The sequence below is a fragment of the Lactuca serriola genome, chromosome 2 (genome assembly GCF_051521515.1).
Source record: "Lactuca serriola cultivar US96UC23 chromosome 2, Lser_US96UC23_V15, whole genome shotgun sequence".
NCBI lineage: Eukaryota > Viridiplantae > Streptophyta > Magnoliopsida > Asterales > Asteraceae > Lactuca > Lactuca serriola.
The window spans coordinates 158,767,994-158,786,486 of record NC_136409.1 but is presented as its reverse complement, the minus strand read 5'-3'; the positions used below and the strand labels follow the sequence as shown (position 1 = coordinate 158,786,486).

The window sequence follows — 18,493 nt, the reverse complement described above, 5'->3', positions numbered from 1 at the left end:
GCTGACACATCAGCCGAGACTGCAGCTTGAAAGGTAGTTGCATCAATCTGAAGAGTTGGTGTTTGGTAGATAGGTTGATCGTTTTTCTTCGGCGACATGATTCTGTTACACGGAAAGAAAATGAATTTGTGAGCGAGTATGGTTGAACCTAGACGTAGTTTGATCGTTCATGTAAATAATAGAAGTATGTTCTTGAAGGATTGACCTACATCCCTATGATGCAGTCCTAGTACTGGGTGGAAGGGTGTGTATAAAGGGTTGACCTACATCCCTAGGATGTAGTCCTAGAATGAGTGGAAGTAAGTTCATAGAATGGTCTCAAGACGCTTGTCGTTCAAGCTGAGGTATCGTTGGTTGGTGAATAACATGATCCAACCATTAAAAGAGACTTGGAAATGTTTCCGGAGTTAAATTACTATGGTCAAATGACTTGACTAAAGCATGATTCAGATAGATTCCAATGAAAGCATGATAAGAGTACTTGAATAAAGAATGACACAGAAGTTAGTCGACAGTCAATACCTTTGATATTTACGACGTAAAAGTTTGGGAAAATGACCTTGTAAAAGGCCTTACATCATATCCATAGGAGATAGTTCTTGACATCATAAAGACCTAACCAAAAGTACTTACAGTACAAGGTAGTCACATAGAAAGTACTACATAGACATAGACAGGAACACGGTTCTTTAAAACAAAGAAGGAAGTAAGGTATCTCTTACTGGCGACAGTCACCCTCACGGTGAACCCTTAGTTCGGTTAGTTGACGTTCCATATCAAACAGGTATCTCTCGTATACTCTCTGGCGTACTTGGAGCTCTATGACTTTGGCTCGGGTTTTCAGCTAGTGTTTGCAGCAGGTTCTCATGGTTTCTTTCTGATCTCTTATGAGCATCTTCCAGATGAATGGTGCGGAGGGTATGCATTCTTGCATCGGCAACAACTTCGGCAATCTGATGTAGGGTTGTCCAGCCTTGAATCTCATTTTCGGCCACTTTGCGGACCAAGATTGGCAAGATTCTGCGTGCTGAGCCCCCATTGCTCAGGTTGTAAAAGTTTCGGTCGCCAATAAATGGCATGGATTGATCTTGTTCTTGGATCCATGTTTCCAAGCATTCCACCGACACAGGCGTCGGGCCATGAGAAGCCGGACGAGGGTTAGGAATTGGAAAGGGAGTTGCTCGGGGTGGGTTCTCAACCTCTGGTTCGGAATTAGCATCGTCTAAAAGGTTTTTATCATGGTGATCATCCAAAGGGATAGGACGATCATTCTATGGTTCTTCTCCAAACCAACCAACTATGACTTCGTTCAGAAGATATTGGTTGCCGTGGGGATGGAGTCCAGCTATGTTTTCTATGCAAGGATTTAAGGGTAAGAGAATAATTATTAGACGAACTATCTAGATAATTTATTTAGAAAACCTTCATTAGTTACATCGCTATTTGTGAAGTGCATACCAGCTATGTGTAATTTAACAGGATAGACCTTCGAATAAGTGACCTTAACTCCGTATTCACACAGAATAGGGGTGAAGTAAAATTTTCACAGATTCTAAGTCTATAACATCCTAATTACATATAGCTTTAGTGTATCCACTTAGCAACTATCAACTTAGTGATGAAGATCCCGTTTTAGTTCTCAAGTATAAAGTACTTATAGTAACACCAAATACTCCTATAGCATTTTAATTTTAATGTTATGTCCTATTGCTCTCATTGTGGTAGGGTTGGTAAGATTTTAGCATTGTTGCAACCACACACTTAAACTTAGGCACATGCTAGTCAACCCTCGGATAATATAAATGATCAGGCTATATCTTCCCAGTTTTGACCATATGTCTTGTGTTGCCCAACAATCGTAATTCTTTTGTATTGTCCTAGTGACACTGATTTTAGTATGAACACAGCACGTATACTTACTTAAACATTTTACTATTTAAAGTATAAACTCTTGGTCAGAGTATTTTTAATCCCTTATGTATTTATAGTTAGTATATCTTTTATGGGTTGATATACTTAATTCACTATAAACAATGCTCTAATACCAATCTGTCACACCCCCAAACCAGAACGGCGGAAACGTTCGGGGGCGGAGGACGTCATGTCAAATATCATAACAATTGAATATTAAAGAAAGTACACACCACCATAATATAAATATATTTGAAAAGTTTACATGATTGTATATGTTACATGTTTGCAAAAGAAATCAAATACAATATGGTGATCCAAAATATGTTACTAATGCCAGTGCGTTAGTCTTCAAAAGTAGTTGCTACTTGGTCTAGCGGTTTCCTGAGAATACAAGTTATTTCAAAGAAAAAGTGTCAACATTTAAGTTGGTGAGTTCATAAGTGGTGTTTTGAGAAAATGTATGCCATTCGAAAGTGCTTGTATGTTTTTCAGAAAATCCCTTATTTCCTATTAGATGTATGAAATGAGTTTGAAAGATTTTTGTATGTACTATATGTATTTGAACCAGGAAAATCCCTTATTTTCCTAAAAGTGAAATGCAGTCTCAAATGACCAAGACTGTAAGTTATAAGAAACTATGACATGCTCAAAAGAATGATGTTGTAAATCGTTATTGTACAAAATGAATGTATTTGAACCAGGAAAATCCCTTATTTTCCTAAAAGTGAGGTGCAGTCTTATTGTTAAGTAAAACTAGTTGTGGAAGTGTTTTAACCTGAGTTTTGATCATGCCGATAATACCCTAGAATATAGTTATTACCCCTCGAGCATGATTGAGTTAAGTATTACTACGTGCATGAGTCATTGTTTCCGCGTGTTGTGAGTTCCTCATAACCATACTAGACGCAGTACCTAATGTTGACGTTTGTCACCCCAAATGACGGACTGTAGCTAACAGTCAGGGTGCGGAGTTGTCAGCCCCGTATAGATCTATACACACTTGTCACGCTCTCCCTCCAGGAGACTCTGGTTATAGGTGAGGACTTTCGTTTGGTACAAACAAAGCCATATGCCATCACATGATTGCTAACAACAAGTTCACGAGTAATATGATGAAAATCGTTCGTATGAAATGATTTCGTTTTCTACCATGTTACAAAAACGTGATGATGAGTTGAGTTTTCTTGTAAAAGCATCATGTTATATTTGAAATGGTTACTCTTGATATGATGTAGTATGCAAACGTATAAATAAAACCTATTTCTATTTATGAAACATATTGTATCCCAAGAGGGTACAGTTGTGTTGTGAGGTGTTTTGCATGATAATAACTTCATAAGATAGTTTAAAACAACAGTATGAAAAGTATATAAAAAGATCGATGTTTCACACGATTTTAGTTGTGTGTTTACTTGTATTCCCCCCTTTAAAAGTGTTTCAAAAGCATTTAAAAAGCATTTAAAGTGTGGTTGTAGGGGTATGAACTGACCTGAAAGTTTGAAGATAGCGAGATGGAAAACCGGGCAGAGTTTCGTCTCGGGAAACGGATTTTTCTCGGGATTCTCGGGAATCTCGGGAGTAAAATCGACCATCGGGACTTGAGCAAAAAGGCCAGAGCTTCGGGTTTGAATGGGCACGGAAAACGAGGCAAAACGCAAGAGAAAAGAGGAGAATTGAGCAAATTTCCCGGAGACCCTCGCATCTTATTTATAGGGAGGCTGAACCGCCTCGGTACGCGGGGCGTACGCTCGTACGCAGCGCGTACGCGACGTCATCGCTTACGCACTTCGGATGGGACGGCGGGTCGGACGGGCGGCGGGTCGGACAGGCGGGTTGGAAGCTTCGCATAGGCGACGTGGACGATCCGAGGCCCTTGATCTGAGTACGCGGGGCGTACGAAGGTACGCAGGGCGTACTTCGGTCCTATCCGATGACTCCCCTTCGGATAATACCGGGAGTTTATAATTAAATTTATATTTATTTTAAATAAACTTCTAAAATTCATATCTCCCTCATACGAACTCCGTTTTTGACGTTCTTTATATCCACGCGAAGGTGAGACCAAGATCTACAACTTTCGTTTAGAATCCGTTGGCAAATTCCGAAATTATTTTTATTATTTATTTAATAAAATGACGTGATTAAGGAATTTCTTCAAAAATTCATAACTTTCACATCCGAAGTCAGATTTGGACGTTCTTTTTATGTACGATCATAGATTGAGGTTGTCTATAACTTTCATTTAGATACTTAAGGCTAAAAAGTATTGCATCGAAATTTCGCGTTTTTTGTTTAATCGCTGATGCCGGTTTTGCCGAGAATCTTCGGTTGGTCATAACTTCTTCGTTATAACTCGGATTTTAGGGTTCTTTATATGCTTGGAAACCTTGATACGATTCCTACTACTTTATTTAACCCAAATAAGATTTTAGGAAAGTTAAATTTCAACCTAAATTTGACTTGCGTTCCATCATATCGTCTTGAAATATCGGGTTGTCACAGTGGGCAGGGCCTAGTATGTGCTTTATATGTTATTGCATGGTATGTGGTAGTTTGGGGGAGCTCACTAAGCTTCGTGCTTACGGTTTTCAGTTTTGTTTCAGGTACTCAGTTTTTCAAAGGAGGAGCTCGGAAAGATTGCAGTGCACACACCATTTGTTCAGCCTGGGATGTTTATACTCTGATATATTTGACAGTTGTTAAGATATTTTGAGATACATTCTTTATGATTCTTATATGACGATTGATGAATATGGTTTTATTACTATTTTTAAAACGAAATTTTCAGACTGTATTTTTGGGATGTTACAAGTTGGTGTCAGAGCCTTGGTTTGAGGGATTCAGACATACTTGAGAGTGTGTCTGGACTCAAACTAAGGAAGTGGTATAGAGTTTTCAAAAGAAAAACCATGGTTACAAAAGGATTTTGAGAAAAGAAAACAATTTTAGAAAAGTATAAAGAAAAGAGTTTTAGAAAAAGCAAAAAGAGTTTTGAAAAGAGAAAAGGGTGTGGTGCATGCAATCAGCCGAGCTCAAGTAAGTACTCCCAAATTACCCATACAAGTTATGTTATGATTATCAGTTCCAGTTTCAGTTTCAGTTTCAGCTTCAGTTTCAGTAGAACAACATGCTAGAATAGGACTAAGGATCTAGGATGATGCCTTATGTGCCTGCTTTATGTGTTTCAGCTTGATAAGAATTTCATGCTAGTAATGAGTAGACAGTAGTAGGATAGCATGTGTAGGTTATGCCTGATAGTATGAGCTTAGCATTGTATGCTAGTACAGTTTCTCGTTATGAGAATAGTTTTGCCTGAGTATGTTTCCTTTATCCGAATGCTGCTTTCTTTGTGCTAGGTGAATACGTCACACCACATGTGATCAGGGTTGAATAATCTCAGAGTGCTGGATTTGGCCTTATTGCGCAGCTCTTGTTTGAGTCCAACCGTTGTAGGGACGAGTCTTTTACTTGAAGGATTATCTGAGCCTCATCACATGTGATGGTATTCAGGTGGTGGTTAATTGGCATTACAAGGAGGCCTTCAGCAGTTGAGGACTGTTTGGGTAGAGTCAGAGGTTCCCTAGAGCAAGCCTGGGATGAGAGTAGCAGAGATCAGTAGTAGAGAAAAAGGGGACTTGGTGGAGTTGAGGTAACTCTTGAGGAAGGTACGGATAGATGTGGAAGGTAGTATGGGCCCGTACTACTGAAAGCAGAGGATCCGTACTCGATTCAAGAGGGGCCAAGGCAAAACCAGGGAACTAGTAGAGGGTGTGAGAGATCCCTCAACAGCAGTGTGTGAGATCCCTCGAGTTTGGATGAGTATTGTGGTGTTAGTGATGGCAAGTTGCCGAGTATAGTGACGCTATGTGGTAGACCAGATGGTAGTTCTGGTGACGACAGGGGATCAGGCTCGGACTCTGGAGTCGGGCAGATTGATGATCAGATGAGAGAGTTCATTTCATTTGAGAATTTTGCGCAGTATCACTGACCAGACTCCTGTGATCCTCAGTGTGATCAAGGAGGGCATTATGGAGATTTGTGATGAGAGGCCGAGTGCATTCTACACTGAGATAGTAGTCATGATAGAGACCCGTACATTGATGTTTCGGGAATTCACAGTTTGTGAGGCTTCAGATTGTCAGGGGGTTAGGGACCCCATTGTTAGCGGCAGATGGTTGGCAGATGTTGCCAACACATTTCGTACCAGATGTTGTCTCGAAAGGAGACAAGATCTGACTTACTTCCTATCTCCTGAGGGATAGAGCACGAGATTGATAGGAAGAGGTTGGTAGTGAGTTGAGTGGTGACGTGGTTGATGTTATGTCATGAGATGACTTCCAGACCAGATTATGGGCAGAGTGTGCCCAGGTGATTGAGGCGCAACAGTTGGCGCAAGAGTTGTTAGATCTCCACCAGAAGACTAAGACTGTGGCAGAGATCACTGCCAAGTCTCGGGAAAGAGCTTATATGGTACCATAGTATGCAGCAGATGAGGAAATGAAGAAGGTAAGTTATCATAAAATACTGTAGAATTATAGCAGGGAGATTGTGAGTATCTCGGGGTGCAAGACCCTAAATGATATGACTTCCATATCTTGAGAGCGGGATATGGACTTGGAGCACATTGGTAAGAGGGAACCAGATTAGTTACTCATATTGAAGGGTCTCGAGAGGAGACCCAAGATTTCGGATTAGCTTCCGAGAGACCAGTAGGACCAGATTCGGTGTAGCACTTGCGGGAGTAGGGAGTACACCGTCATCTTGGTTTATTCCAAGACTAAGGAGTAGCACGAGAAGCACCTGAGGGAGGTGCTAGAGACTTTGAGGAGGGAGAGAAATTTCGCAAGGTTCTCGAATTGTGAGTTCTGGTTGCGCGGGGTGCAATTTCTTGGGCACCTTGTCAATCAGAAGGATATTCTAGTCGATCCGGCTAAGTTAGAGGCCGTGATGTAGTGGGAGATTCCGAGGTCTCCAATTGAGATTCGGAGCTTCCTGGGTTTAGCGGGTTATTACCGGAGATTTATTCGAATTTTTAGAGTTGTGTGATCTTTTGGATTAGCTAGTGTTAAAACACTAGCAATGGTAAGTGTGGTTTCTAGCAGATTGGTCATGGGTGGCGAGAAGGATTGGGAATTCTTCCAGTGTTGTGTGCTGTAGGGCATTAGCTGAATCAAAGTGGGGGAGAATCATCCAAGGATTCAGAAGCGAGGCAGTTTTGAGACTAGGATAAGATTCGCATCCTTATTAGGAAGGAAGATAGCCCAAGTGGTTGTATGGTTTGAGGATAGTGTGAGATGGAAGTTCGGAAAAGCGTGCCAATAAAGAGATCGCGTTCTCGTGATGTTACTAGTAAGCCTTAGGGAATCAGGTTTGGGATTCCATTCAGGACATGAGTTCAGTTGAGTGCGGGGCAAGCGCGTGTTCGATCCAGTATCAGAGTGTTGTAAGCCTGCGGGTGTAGCCGTAGCATTCACTAGTAGTCAGATAGCATCAGAGTGTTGTAAGCCTGCGGGTGTAGCCGTAGCATTCACTAGTAGTCATATAGCATCAGAGTGTTGTAAGCCTGCGGGTGTAGCCGTAGCATTCACTAGTAGTCAGATAGCATCAGAGTGTTGTAAGCCTGCGGGTGTAGCCGTAGCATTCACTAGTAGTCAGATAGCATCAGAGTGTTGTAAGCCTACGGGTGTAGCCGTAGCATTCACTAGTAGTTAGATAGCATCAGAGTGTTGTAAGCCTGCGGGTGTAGCCGTAGCATTCACTAGCAGTCAGATAGTATTAGAGTGTTGTAAGTCTGCGGGTGTAGCCGTAGCATTCACAAGATTAGCAGATAGTACTAGAGTGATGTGAGTCTGTGGGTGTAGCCGCAGCCTTCACTAGGTTGGTAGATAGCGTGAGTGCGTTGTTAGGACGCAGAAAGATCAGTAGTACTCACCATTTCAGGTATAGCAGTAAGGATATGGAAATCCATGGATTGGATTTCGGAATTTCCCAAACGGATTAGACCTGGTTAAGCCAGTGATAAGACTGTAGAAGCGCCACTACAGAGAAGAGAGCAGAGAAGCAGTGGACTGCTTGAGGTCATTTATGACATAAGGCTACCAATGATCATGTAGCCATCGCGTTTAGCTTTGGGTTTTGGTGACGTCAGGATTCGACGCATGGAACGAATCAGTTAGAACAGAAGGCCGTTAGGGCCACAGTGTCGGGATAAGTAGTAGCAGCTAGATCCATAGAAGAATTTCGTCCAGAAGTCGTGCGAGGCGGCTAAGTAGGGGTCCTTTGGCTCCGCAGCCGGGCTGGAACCCGGTATTTAAGATGATTGGCAGAAAATTGAGACCAGGTAGGTCTCGGTAGATGTTGGGAAGCAGCCATGTGGCAGCATATAGTTTCAGACAGTTCAGTGTTTCAGGCAGATCAGGGATTCAGACAGTTTTGGGTCTCCATCAGTGATGGTATTTGAGGATCTCATGTATGATAAGCGTAAGAGATTGCTGAGTAATTCTCAATCACCCACTGCGGGGTTCCGCTATAATGATTCAGTATGAGTGGTCTGTTAGGGATTCAGATCATCAAGAGATAGCAAACGTCAGACAGAGTACATGAGAGCTTGTTGCGAGGGATTAGTTCGCCTGCAGATATTAGGGCTTTGTGATGATTGGTCATAGCTACCCTGAGAAGCTAGGGTGTGCCCAGGATGGTGACCAGGTTACTAGAGTGGTTTGAAGTGAAAGGAATGATTTCGAGGACGAAATCTAATTTAAGTGGGGGAGAGTTGTAACGCCCCGTTTATTTAAATAAATTAATAAATATAATTCCCGGACTAATTTGTGAAGAGTTTTGATAGTGGGGGCTGTTTAGTAAATTACAGAGTTGATTTGAGAAGAATATGAGATGCGGGGGTATGTTTGGTAATTAACGGGACTTATTATGAAAGGGAATTATGGAATCAGGGGCAAAAAGGATAAATTTTGGATCTAATTTGAAAAGAATTAATGGGGAGGGACCATAATGGGATTATAGCGCACAAGTTTGAAATGGATACGGGATGAAACCGTCACATTGATCCTCCCGTTATTTTGGAGACATGAAACCCTAATCCTACAAAAAATGTTACAGCCGTCGGCCGCCTCTCCCGCTTCTCTCTCGTTTATCGATCGGCAAGTGTTAATCGACCGCCGCTTGCATCTCAGGTCCGATCGCCAACTGCTACACTGCCGATGAAGGTCGCCTTGCGACGTCTGCTGCCGGAAATGTCGGGGGCCGCTAGAGAACCGTCGAGAACCAGAGACAAACCCGTTACTCGTCGTGGGTGGGTCGTGAGCCACCAGAAACTCTCGGTTAGTCCTCTGCAAACCACCCTCTTCTCCCTCTTTCGTTGTTTACTGTGGGTAAGACGCCGGAAGCGTCATTGTCGATGTCGGTGGTTATGGGGCCGATGTGTGCGACTTTTCGATGATAACAGCCTCCTAGTCGGCTGTTGGGGGCTTGATCTCGAGTCGTTTCATGTATGTGTTGCTGCCACAGGTTGTATGTGTAAGCTCGGACCTAGAAACCCATCGCCACCACCTCATGATGGTGGTTGCCATCGTTTTCTGCCCCATTTGCCGCCACTAGCCACCGTAGGAGGTGGCTGTGTGTGTGTGTGTGTGCTTATTAATTATGTTGTAGTATGCGTGATTTTGGGCAGGAACCACCGCCGCCACCGTTGGAAATGGTGGTTGTCGTCGCTGTGCCGCTGTTTGATGACCGGAAAATGGAGGAAGAACCCACCATGGCCGCCAGCGATGGTGGCTGCCGCCAAGCTTAGATACCTGCCGCCATGGTGTGTGGGTGTGATTAGTTTGTGTGTGTTTAGATTAGTTTAGTGTGTGTGTGGGTATTGAGATTTAGCATTGTAAAATGTAATTTGAATTTGGAATAATGAAAATGAAATAAACCACCACCGTAAGGTGGTGGCCGCCGCCTCGAACCGCCATTGACCACCACTACCCGAGGTGGTAGTGGGTGGTGCCCCACAAGCAAAAACCCTAATGGGCCTAGAGATTAGTTTTGGGCTTATTGGGCCATGTTTGAGTGAAAACCCTAATTAGGGTTTAGAAAACCCTAATTGTGAGTAATTGGGCCTTAGACTTATTGGGCCCACTTTTGGGCCATTGGGATTGGATTGTGAATTAAGCCCAAATTATTCCATGCTATTTATCTAATAGAGTAAATGAATTAATTGATTAAGTCCTTAATGGGTTAAGTGAGAAAACCCTAAACTTGAGAAGTTATGGGGACACACACACACGAGAATTATTTAATAAGTGAAACATTAAATAATAATCATTGGCAGAAATTAACCTAAGCAATAATGGACTCAATGGATTAAGTCCTTAGTGGATTAAGCCCTTAATGGGTTAAGTGAGAAACACTTAACCCTAGTTATCATTTGATGTGAAACCCTAATTTCACTTGGGCTTTGTGTTGGGCCATCCGAGAATAATCAAATGGACTAGAGTAATTAGTTGGGCTTTAGGGTAAGGCCCATATGAAGGATTGGGCCCAATTTGGAAAATTGGGCCATGGATGGGCCATAGTTGGGGCCGAGAGGATTGTATGATATTGGGCCCTTAGAATGGGACATGTTGGACTAGACTGGACATTTGGGCCTTAAGGGAAGTCCATGTAGAGGTTTGGGCCCAATTTGGAAAATTGGGCCATATGTTGGGCTTTGATCCCTAGTTGACTTTGGGCCTATGGATTGGGCCTTGGGCTTGGGTAAGCCAAGCTAGGGGTAATGTAGTAATTATCCAAAGCATGTATTTATAGTTATGTGTTAGAACCCAATTATTAATTGGGTGTTATTTGGTGTTGACAGTTCGGGAATCTGTCAACCAGCAGCTGGGGTGGAGTCTGCGGGACTTCAGCAGTGTGGGATTGTGTCTACGGGACTTCAGCAGTGTGAGGTGAGTTTCCTTCCAGTAGGAACGGGTCTAAGGCCACAATGTCGGCCCGTTCAGTTAGCAGTGGTTTCAGGACTTCGGTCCAATGCAGTAGTTAGTATGTTTGACGCCTCCGTGGCTCAAACAGGATTTATGTGTTTATGCTAGTTGATATGTTATGCTATGATGTGTTCATTCAGTCAGCTTCGGACTTCGGTCCGATGTAGGGGACAAGGTCCCAGTCAGTCAGCTTCGGACTTCGGTCCGATGTAGGGGACAAGGTCCCAGTCAGTCAGCTTCGGACTTCGGTTTGATGTAGGGGACAAGGTCTCAGTCAGTCAGCTTCGGACTTCGGTTCGATGGAGGGGGCAAGGCCTTAGTTAGCCCGGACTTCGGTCCGATGCAGTGGGCAGGGCCCAGTATGTGCTTTATATGTTATTGCATGGTATGTGGTAGTTTGGGGGAGCTCACTAAGCTTCGTGCTTACGGTTTTCAGTTTTGTTTCAGGTACTCAGTTTTTCAAAGGAGGAGCTCGGAAAGATTGCAGTGCACACACCATTTGTTCAGCCTGGGATGTTTATACTCTGATATATTTGACAGTTGTTAAGATATTTTGAGATACATTCTTTATAATTCTTATATGACGATTGATGAATATGGTTTTATTACTATTTTTAAAACGAAATTTTCAGACTGTATTTTTGGGATGTTACAGATTGTTTGTACCAAACACCAAATCGAAAATCAACTAACATCAAGCAAACAAACAAAAATTTATTGGATTATTATTATTATTATTATTATTATTATTATTATTATTTTTATTATTATGTGAAATCTGTATTAAAGTCTTTTTATTGTACCCTAATTTACGAAAAAGCCCCAAATTAAAATTTGTTTATGAAAGAACATAAATTACCGGTAAAAAGTGACGATTTGGCCTTTTTTCCCCGGTTTACCGGTTTCATTGCTAACACACATGGTCATTAAATGCGCTAGAAAAATCTCTATTAAAAATTATTATTTTACCCTAATTTACGAATAAGTCCCAAACTGAATAATTGTTTACGAAAAATCATGAATTACCGGTAAAAGTGTTGATTTGACCATTTTCTCCCTATAACACACATTTTACCGGTTTCATTGTTGACCTAGACTCTAGTAATTAAATGAGCTAATGAGATTAATATAATGGGTTATATAATGTTACGTTTAATGTAAATCTTGATATTTATCTCATCATCTAATTTAATGATTAGACGTCTATATCAACAGTAAAACCGATAAAATATGTGTTATCGAGAAAAAAGGCAGGAAATAAGTTGATGAGATGGATATGATAAGTTACATAAAATTAAAGAAGACAATTTCAGATTTCTTATAAACTTAAAAAGTGATGAAGTAGTTGCTAGTTTATGTAATTATTTTAGTCCTCATTGGATGCATTTCATGTTCCAAAAAATATACAATGTAACCGGATATCAAGTTTTACGGTAGACGTAACATTATATAACTCATCATATCCATCTCATTAGCTTATTTAATGACTATGTGTCCATGTCAGTAATAAAACCGGTAAAATGTGTGTTATAAGGATAAAAAGAGAAAAATCATTATTTTTACCGGTAATTCATAGTTTTTCGTTAATAAATTTTAGTTTGAAACTTATTTATAAATTCTGGTAAAATAATGAGATAATGAAGATTTCTCCGGCTCATTCCAGATAAATAATAAAACAAGTATTCCAGGAAAAAAAATGATCAAATAGTCACTTGTATGGATAATTCATGATTTTTTATAAACAAATTTTAATTTGAGATTTATTTATATAAACTAATATGAATTTACTTCAGATTTCTATATTATTATTGTTTTAATATAAGGAAATCTACAAAAAAAAAATCCCAAACTTTTGGAAAAGTTTTAAAAAAGTCCTAATTTTTTTTATAACAGAAATATCTCATTATTTTGAGAAAATCATATAATTTGTCATTTGCAATTCCAATATAAAAAATGATTTTTTTTCGTTAATTTGAGGAAAATATTAAATAATTTGAACTTTTCTGTTTAAAAAAAAACTTTTAAAACTTTATTGAATTTTTTTTTCAAAAAATATGAGATTTTTTAGATATCTCTTAAATATAAAACAAAGTTAAAATATCTGGTTTTTATGTTTTTATTATTTTATATATAAGGTTCTATGGTGTAGTGGTTAGCACTCTGGACTTTGAATCCAGCGACCTGGGTTCGACTCCCGGTAGGACCTCTTTTTTTTCTTTTTTAAAGAGTTTGGCGAAAAAGTGAGAGCCACGTTTTATCGGCAAACTTTGTTTTTATTCTTTATTTTGAATATAGACGAAGCTCCCTTGCAAAACATAGAACCCTACTAGAACCAGCTAAAACCCCAAACGCTTTTTACAACAATGGAGCTCTGCACTTCTACTCGTTGCATCCCAAATCGTCTACCAAATCTTACATCCTTTACCCCTTACAGAACTTGCTTGCAATGGAAATTCTCTGTCCCTTTGAAACCAAACTCGATTTCGCGCAACAATCAAGGTGCACATTCTCTCACTCGTAACTGTTTTACTCATCTGCTTTTTTCGTTCAATTTTCGATTCGTGATCTTTAAATACACTTCATAAATCGAATATTGTTAGATATAATTAGTTTCTGGATCATTTTGGCTTCTACCTGCGAGTATAGGGCTCAGATCTCTTTGAATATACTGCTTTCAAGGAAATATGTAATTTGATGATTCTAGTACATAAAAACGCTGTATTCTGTATTGCTCCTTGTTAACCCTAAACTTACAGTATTAATTGCTCTGTACGATTGCGTCAATTGTGGCCACAATGATGAATTTCAGGACAAAATCTGTAAAATTTTTTGTGTTGATAAGTAATATATATTTCTCCCCCACATTAAGTTCATCAACACATACTTATTCATCCCAAGGATGTGCAACATGAAAATTGAAAATCAACAATGACCTAGAGGAGATTGGTTTCATGGAAAACGAACTGATTCTCAATTTCTCATTATCTCATATACTTTGCTTTATAGGGTCACGCCATTACAACTACTCTTCTATAAAAGCATCAGCGTCTGATGAAACATCAAGTGGAGCAAATCAGTATGTCAAAGAAGAACCAAAAGTACTCAACTACTCACCAGTAGAAGAATCACCAAATCCTGATGAATCATCAAATGGAGCAAATCAATATGTCAATGAAGAACCTGATAGTGGAGTGACAGAAGCTCAATCTGATGAGAAAAGTGGATTTGGAGGATTTAGTCTATTCAAAGATGATGATGATGCCACATCAGATGATCAATTCCCTCAGTTTGATTTTCTAAACAAACTCAATATGGAGGTATGCTATTGCTTAATGCTTTTACTCATAGATATAATCTTACAACAACTTTATCAATCTTTTCTTTTTGATCTATGAATTGACTACATACTTTTACTTGTTTTGTAGTTGGATTTTGAGGATACCTTTTCAATTTCTTTACTAGGTGTAGGTGGTGTTACAGCCTTATGGTTAACTGCATCAATAGTTGGAGCCATTGATAATATACCTTTGGTATGTTATTTAGTTTTTATATTTGCTAATATAAAATCATAATATATCTTATAAAAATTAATCTCATTTTTTGTGTTTATCAGTTCCCAAAATTGATGGAAGTTGTAGGCCTTGGCTACACTATCTGGTTTAGCACACGCTACTTGCTCTTTAAGGTATATTATATAGGCAATAAATAGCAACATATTTTCATTTATTTTGTTTATTACAATTTACAGCATCCTATTTTTATTTATTTTGTAGAAAAACAGAGATGAATTGGCATCAAAGATCGAAGAAATTAAGCAACAGGTTTTGGGGTCGAAAAATTGACATGTGAGACCTTTTTACATAACTCTAGATTTCATACTAGTTTTTTTTTAGTTATAATAGGATAATGCTTATATGTGAATAAATATCAAATATGAGGCTGTGTCTGTTTTTTTTTTTTAGTTGAATATGGAGAATTGAAGTATTTTGAATTTTTGAGATGAGTTGTCTAAGTTTTAAAATTTATGATTATATAAAGTTGTTCCCTTTTAGCTTATTAAATATAATTGCAAGTTTATAGCTATGATTATATGCATGACAATTCTTGTACGTGATGTGATAATATGGTTTGATAAGATAAATGATATTTTAAAAATATTTTGGGCATGTTTGGCAATGAGTTTTTGATAGTTTTCTTTGGAGCTATTAAAGAAAAACTTGAAGGGTGACAATTCATAACATATACACTATCAAAATACGAAACATGAAACAAAAATAGGATGAAATTCAATTTTAAATTTGTGTTCCTGTCAACTGTTAAAAAACATAATGTCATGTTCGTGTTCAAAAAGTCGATATGATGTTAACATTTGTTTGTCGTGGTTTTTATGATTAGTTATGAATTAAATAAACTAAAAGTTTATTTCATTTTATCTTTATCTTTTTTTGTTTTGTGGTCGTTTATATCGTATTATAATTGAATCGTTTTTGTGTTATTACTCAAAAACGATGTGTCATATATTGTCATGTTCGTATTATATAAAAAATTATCATGTCGTGTGAGGTAAAAACACGATATAACTTGTCAATTTATCACCCTAATAACTTTCAATAATATATAATAGAATCCAATCCCAAATTTTATTTTAATATGCTGATAAAGTAATAAGAAATACCTATGATATATTTTTTATGTGACGAATGAATGCCATCAAGAGGGTATGGTTTATTTGGATTTTTTAAACATTTTTCATATGATACAAGAAAAAAATAGTTGTTTCAAAAAAGTTTTTCACTAATATCAAATTTTATAGGGAAAATGACTTGTCATGGTAATTATTTTTTCGTTTTGTTCATGTTTATACAACCTTTTTTTTTTAACAAATTTGACAATTTTAACTTGTTAAATATGTTCACATATTACCATTGTCACCTACTATAACAACTAAAAATGGTAATATATGAACAATTTAACAAGTTAAATGGTTAATGTATTTAAAAAAAATGCCTAAATATGAACAATTTCTTTTTTTCTTTTATAAATTTCTTAAGACTTTTTATAATTTCTTATAATATTTTTATGATATTTTTTCCTATAGGTTTTTTTAATACAATATTTTAATTTGTTCTTATATTTTTTTATAACTTTTTTCTATACTTTCATATAATTTTAGTACAAATGCTTTTAAAACAAATATTTTCTAAATGTTATTAATTTTCTTACAAGATTTTAACTTTTTTTTTCTTGTTTTCTTTCTTTCTTTTTATTTATTATTTTTTTTTTTACATTTCATATAATTTTTTTATAACTTTCATACAATTCATTCTAAACTTTTTTACAACATTTTTAAAGTGTGTAACAAATTTTATATAACATTTTAATATTTTTTTATAATATTTTAAAATAATTTCGTTAAATACTAGTTTAAAACGATGTATTAAAAAAATTAAAAGTTTATAATTTTCTAATTAAAAAGTATTAAAATGTTGAAATACTTTTAAAACATTTATATTATATAGATTTTTTTTTTGTTTTTAAATTTGCTATGTAATATTTTCTTTTTATCTGTTTAAAAGACCATCCATACTTATTGTTACATATTTAATTAATTTATTTTTATTGTTAGATATTGTTAATTTAAAAATATTGTATATGTTTAAAAGCAAATATATATATATATATATATATATATATATATATATATATATATATAACATTTTACAAAACAAAAGGATATTTATTAATTAAAAAAAAGTTTAGAATTATCAATATTTAATTATATTTACAACATTATGAATATTTTAAAAATAACGTTTGAGAAAAAAAAATAATACAAACAAATAAGAAAAATAAAATCGCTATTAAAAGTTGGGTAAATGACTTATTAGGATAATGAACTTTTCGTTTTGTTCATATTTAGAAAATTTCTGTTTTTTTACACATTTGACCATTTAACTTGTTCAATTTTAAATTTGTGTTCCTGTCAACTGTTAAAAAACATAATGTCATATTCGTGTTCAAAAAGTCGATATGATGTTAACATTTGTTTGTCGTGGTTTTTATGATTAGTTATGAATTAAATAAACTAAAAGTTTATTTCATTTTATCTTTATCTTTTTTTGTTTTGTTGGTCGTTTATATCGTATTATAATTGAATCGTTTTTGTGTTATTACTCAAAAAAAGATGTGTCATATATTGTCATGTTCGTATTATATAAAAAATTATCATGTCGTGTTAGGTAAAAACACAATATAACTTGTCAATTTATCACCCTAATAACTTTCAATAATATATAATAGAATTCAATCCCAAATTTTATTTTAACATGCTGATAAAGTAATAAGAAATACCTATGATATATTTTTTATGTGACGAATGAATGCCATCAAGAGGGTATGGTTTATTTGGATTTTTTAAACATTTTTCATATGATACAAGAAAAAAAATAGTTGTTTCAAAAAAGTTTTTCACTAATATCAAATTTTATAGGGAAAATGACTTGTCATGGTAATTATTTTTTCGTTTTGTTCATGTTTATACAACCTTTTTTTTAACAAATTTGACAATTTTAACTTGTTAAATCTGTTCACATATTACCATTGTCACCTACTATAACAACTAAAAATGGTAATATATGAACAATTTAACAAGTTAAATGGTTAATGTATTTTAAAAAAATGCTTAAATATGAACAATTTCTTTTTTTCTTTTATAAATTTCTTAAGACTTTTTATAATTTCTTATAATATTTTTATGATATTTTTTCCTATAGGTTTTTCTAATACAATATTTTAATTTGTTCTTATATTTTTTTATAACTTTTTTTATACTTTCATATAATTTTAGTACAAATGCTTTTAAAACAAATATTTTCTAAATGTTATTAATTTTCTTACAAGATTTTAACTTTTTTTTCTTGTTTTCTTTCTTTCTTTTTATTTATTATTTTTTTTTACATTTCATATAATTTTTTTATAACTTTCATACAATTCATTCTAAACTTTTTTACAACATTTTTAAAGTGTTTAACACATTTTATATAACATTTTAATATTTTTTTATAATATTTTAAAATAATTTCGTTAAATACTAGTTTAAAACGATGTATTAAAAAAAAGTTAAAAGTTTATAATTTTCTAATTAAAAAGTATTAAAATGTTGTAATACTTTTAAAACATTTATATTATATAGATTTTTTTTTTGTTTTTAAATTTGCTATGTAATATTTTCTTTTTATCTGTTTAAAAGACCATCCATACTTATTGTTACATATTTAATTAATTTATTTTTATTGTTAGATATTGTTAATTTAAAAATATTGTATATGTTTAAAAGCAAATATATATATATATATATATATATATATATATATATAACATTTTACAAAACAAAAGGATATTTATTAATTAAAAAAAAGTTTAGAATTATCAATATTTAATTATATTTACAACATTATGAATATTTTAAAAATAACGTTTGAGAAAAAAAAATAATACAAACAAATAAGAAAAATAAAATCGCTATTAAAAGTTGGGTAAATGACTTATTAGGATAATGAACTTTTCGTTTTGTTTATATTTAGAAAATTTCTGTT

General features: G+C 35.6%; 1 protein-coding gene and 1 non-coding gene across 2 annotated transcripts; both read left to right on the top strand.

Moving 5' to 3' along the window:
- The first annotated feature begins 13,032 nt into the window (after window positions 1-13,032).
- TRNAQ-UUG (transfer RNA glutamine (anticodon UUG)) lies at window positions 13,033-13,104 on the top strand. Its single transcript has one exon. It is a non-coding gene; the product is annotated as a tRNA-Gln (tRNA).
- A 64-nt stretch (window positions 13,105-13,168) lies between these two features.
- On the top strand, window positions 13,169-14,935 carry LOC145087159 (CURVATURE THYLAKOID 1D-like protein). The gene is made up of 5 exons (XM_079025067.1): window positions 13,169-13,397; window positions 13,905-14,215; window positions 14,324-14,428; window positions 14,512-14,583; window positions 14,672-14,935. Exons 1-5 carry the CDS (start codon window positions 13,262-13,264, stop codon window positions 14,738-14,740), a joined length of 693 nt encoding a protein of 230 aa, XP_078881193.1. The 5' UTR covers window positions 13,169-13,261; the 3' UTR covers window positions 14,741-14,935.
- Window positions 14,936-18,493: the final 3,558 nt, after the last annotated feature.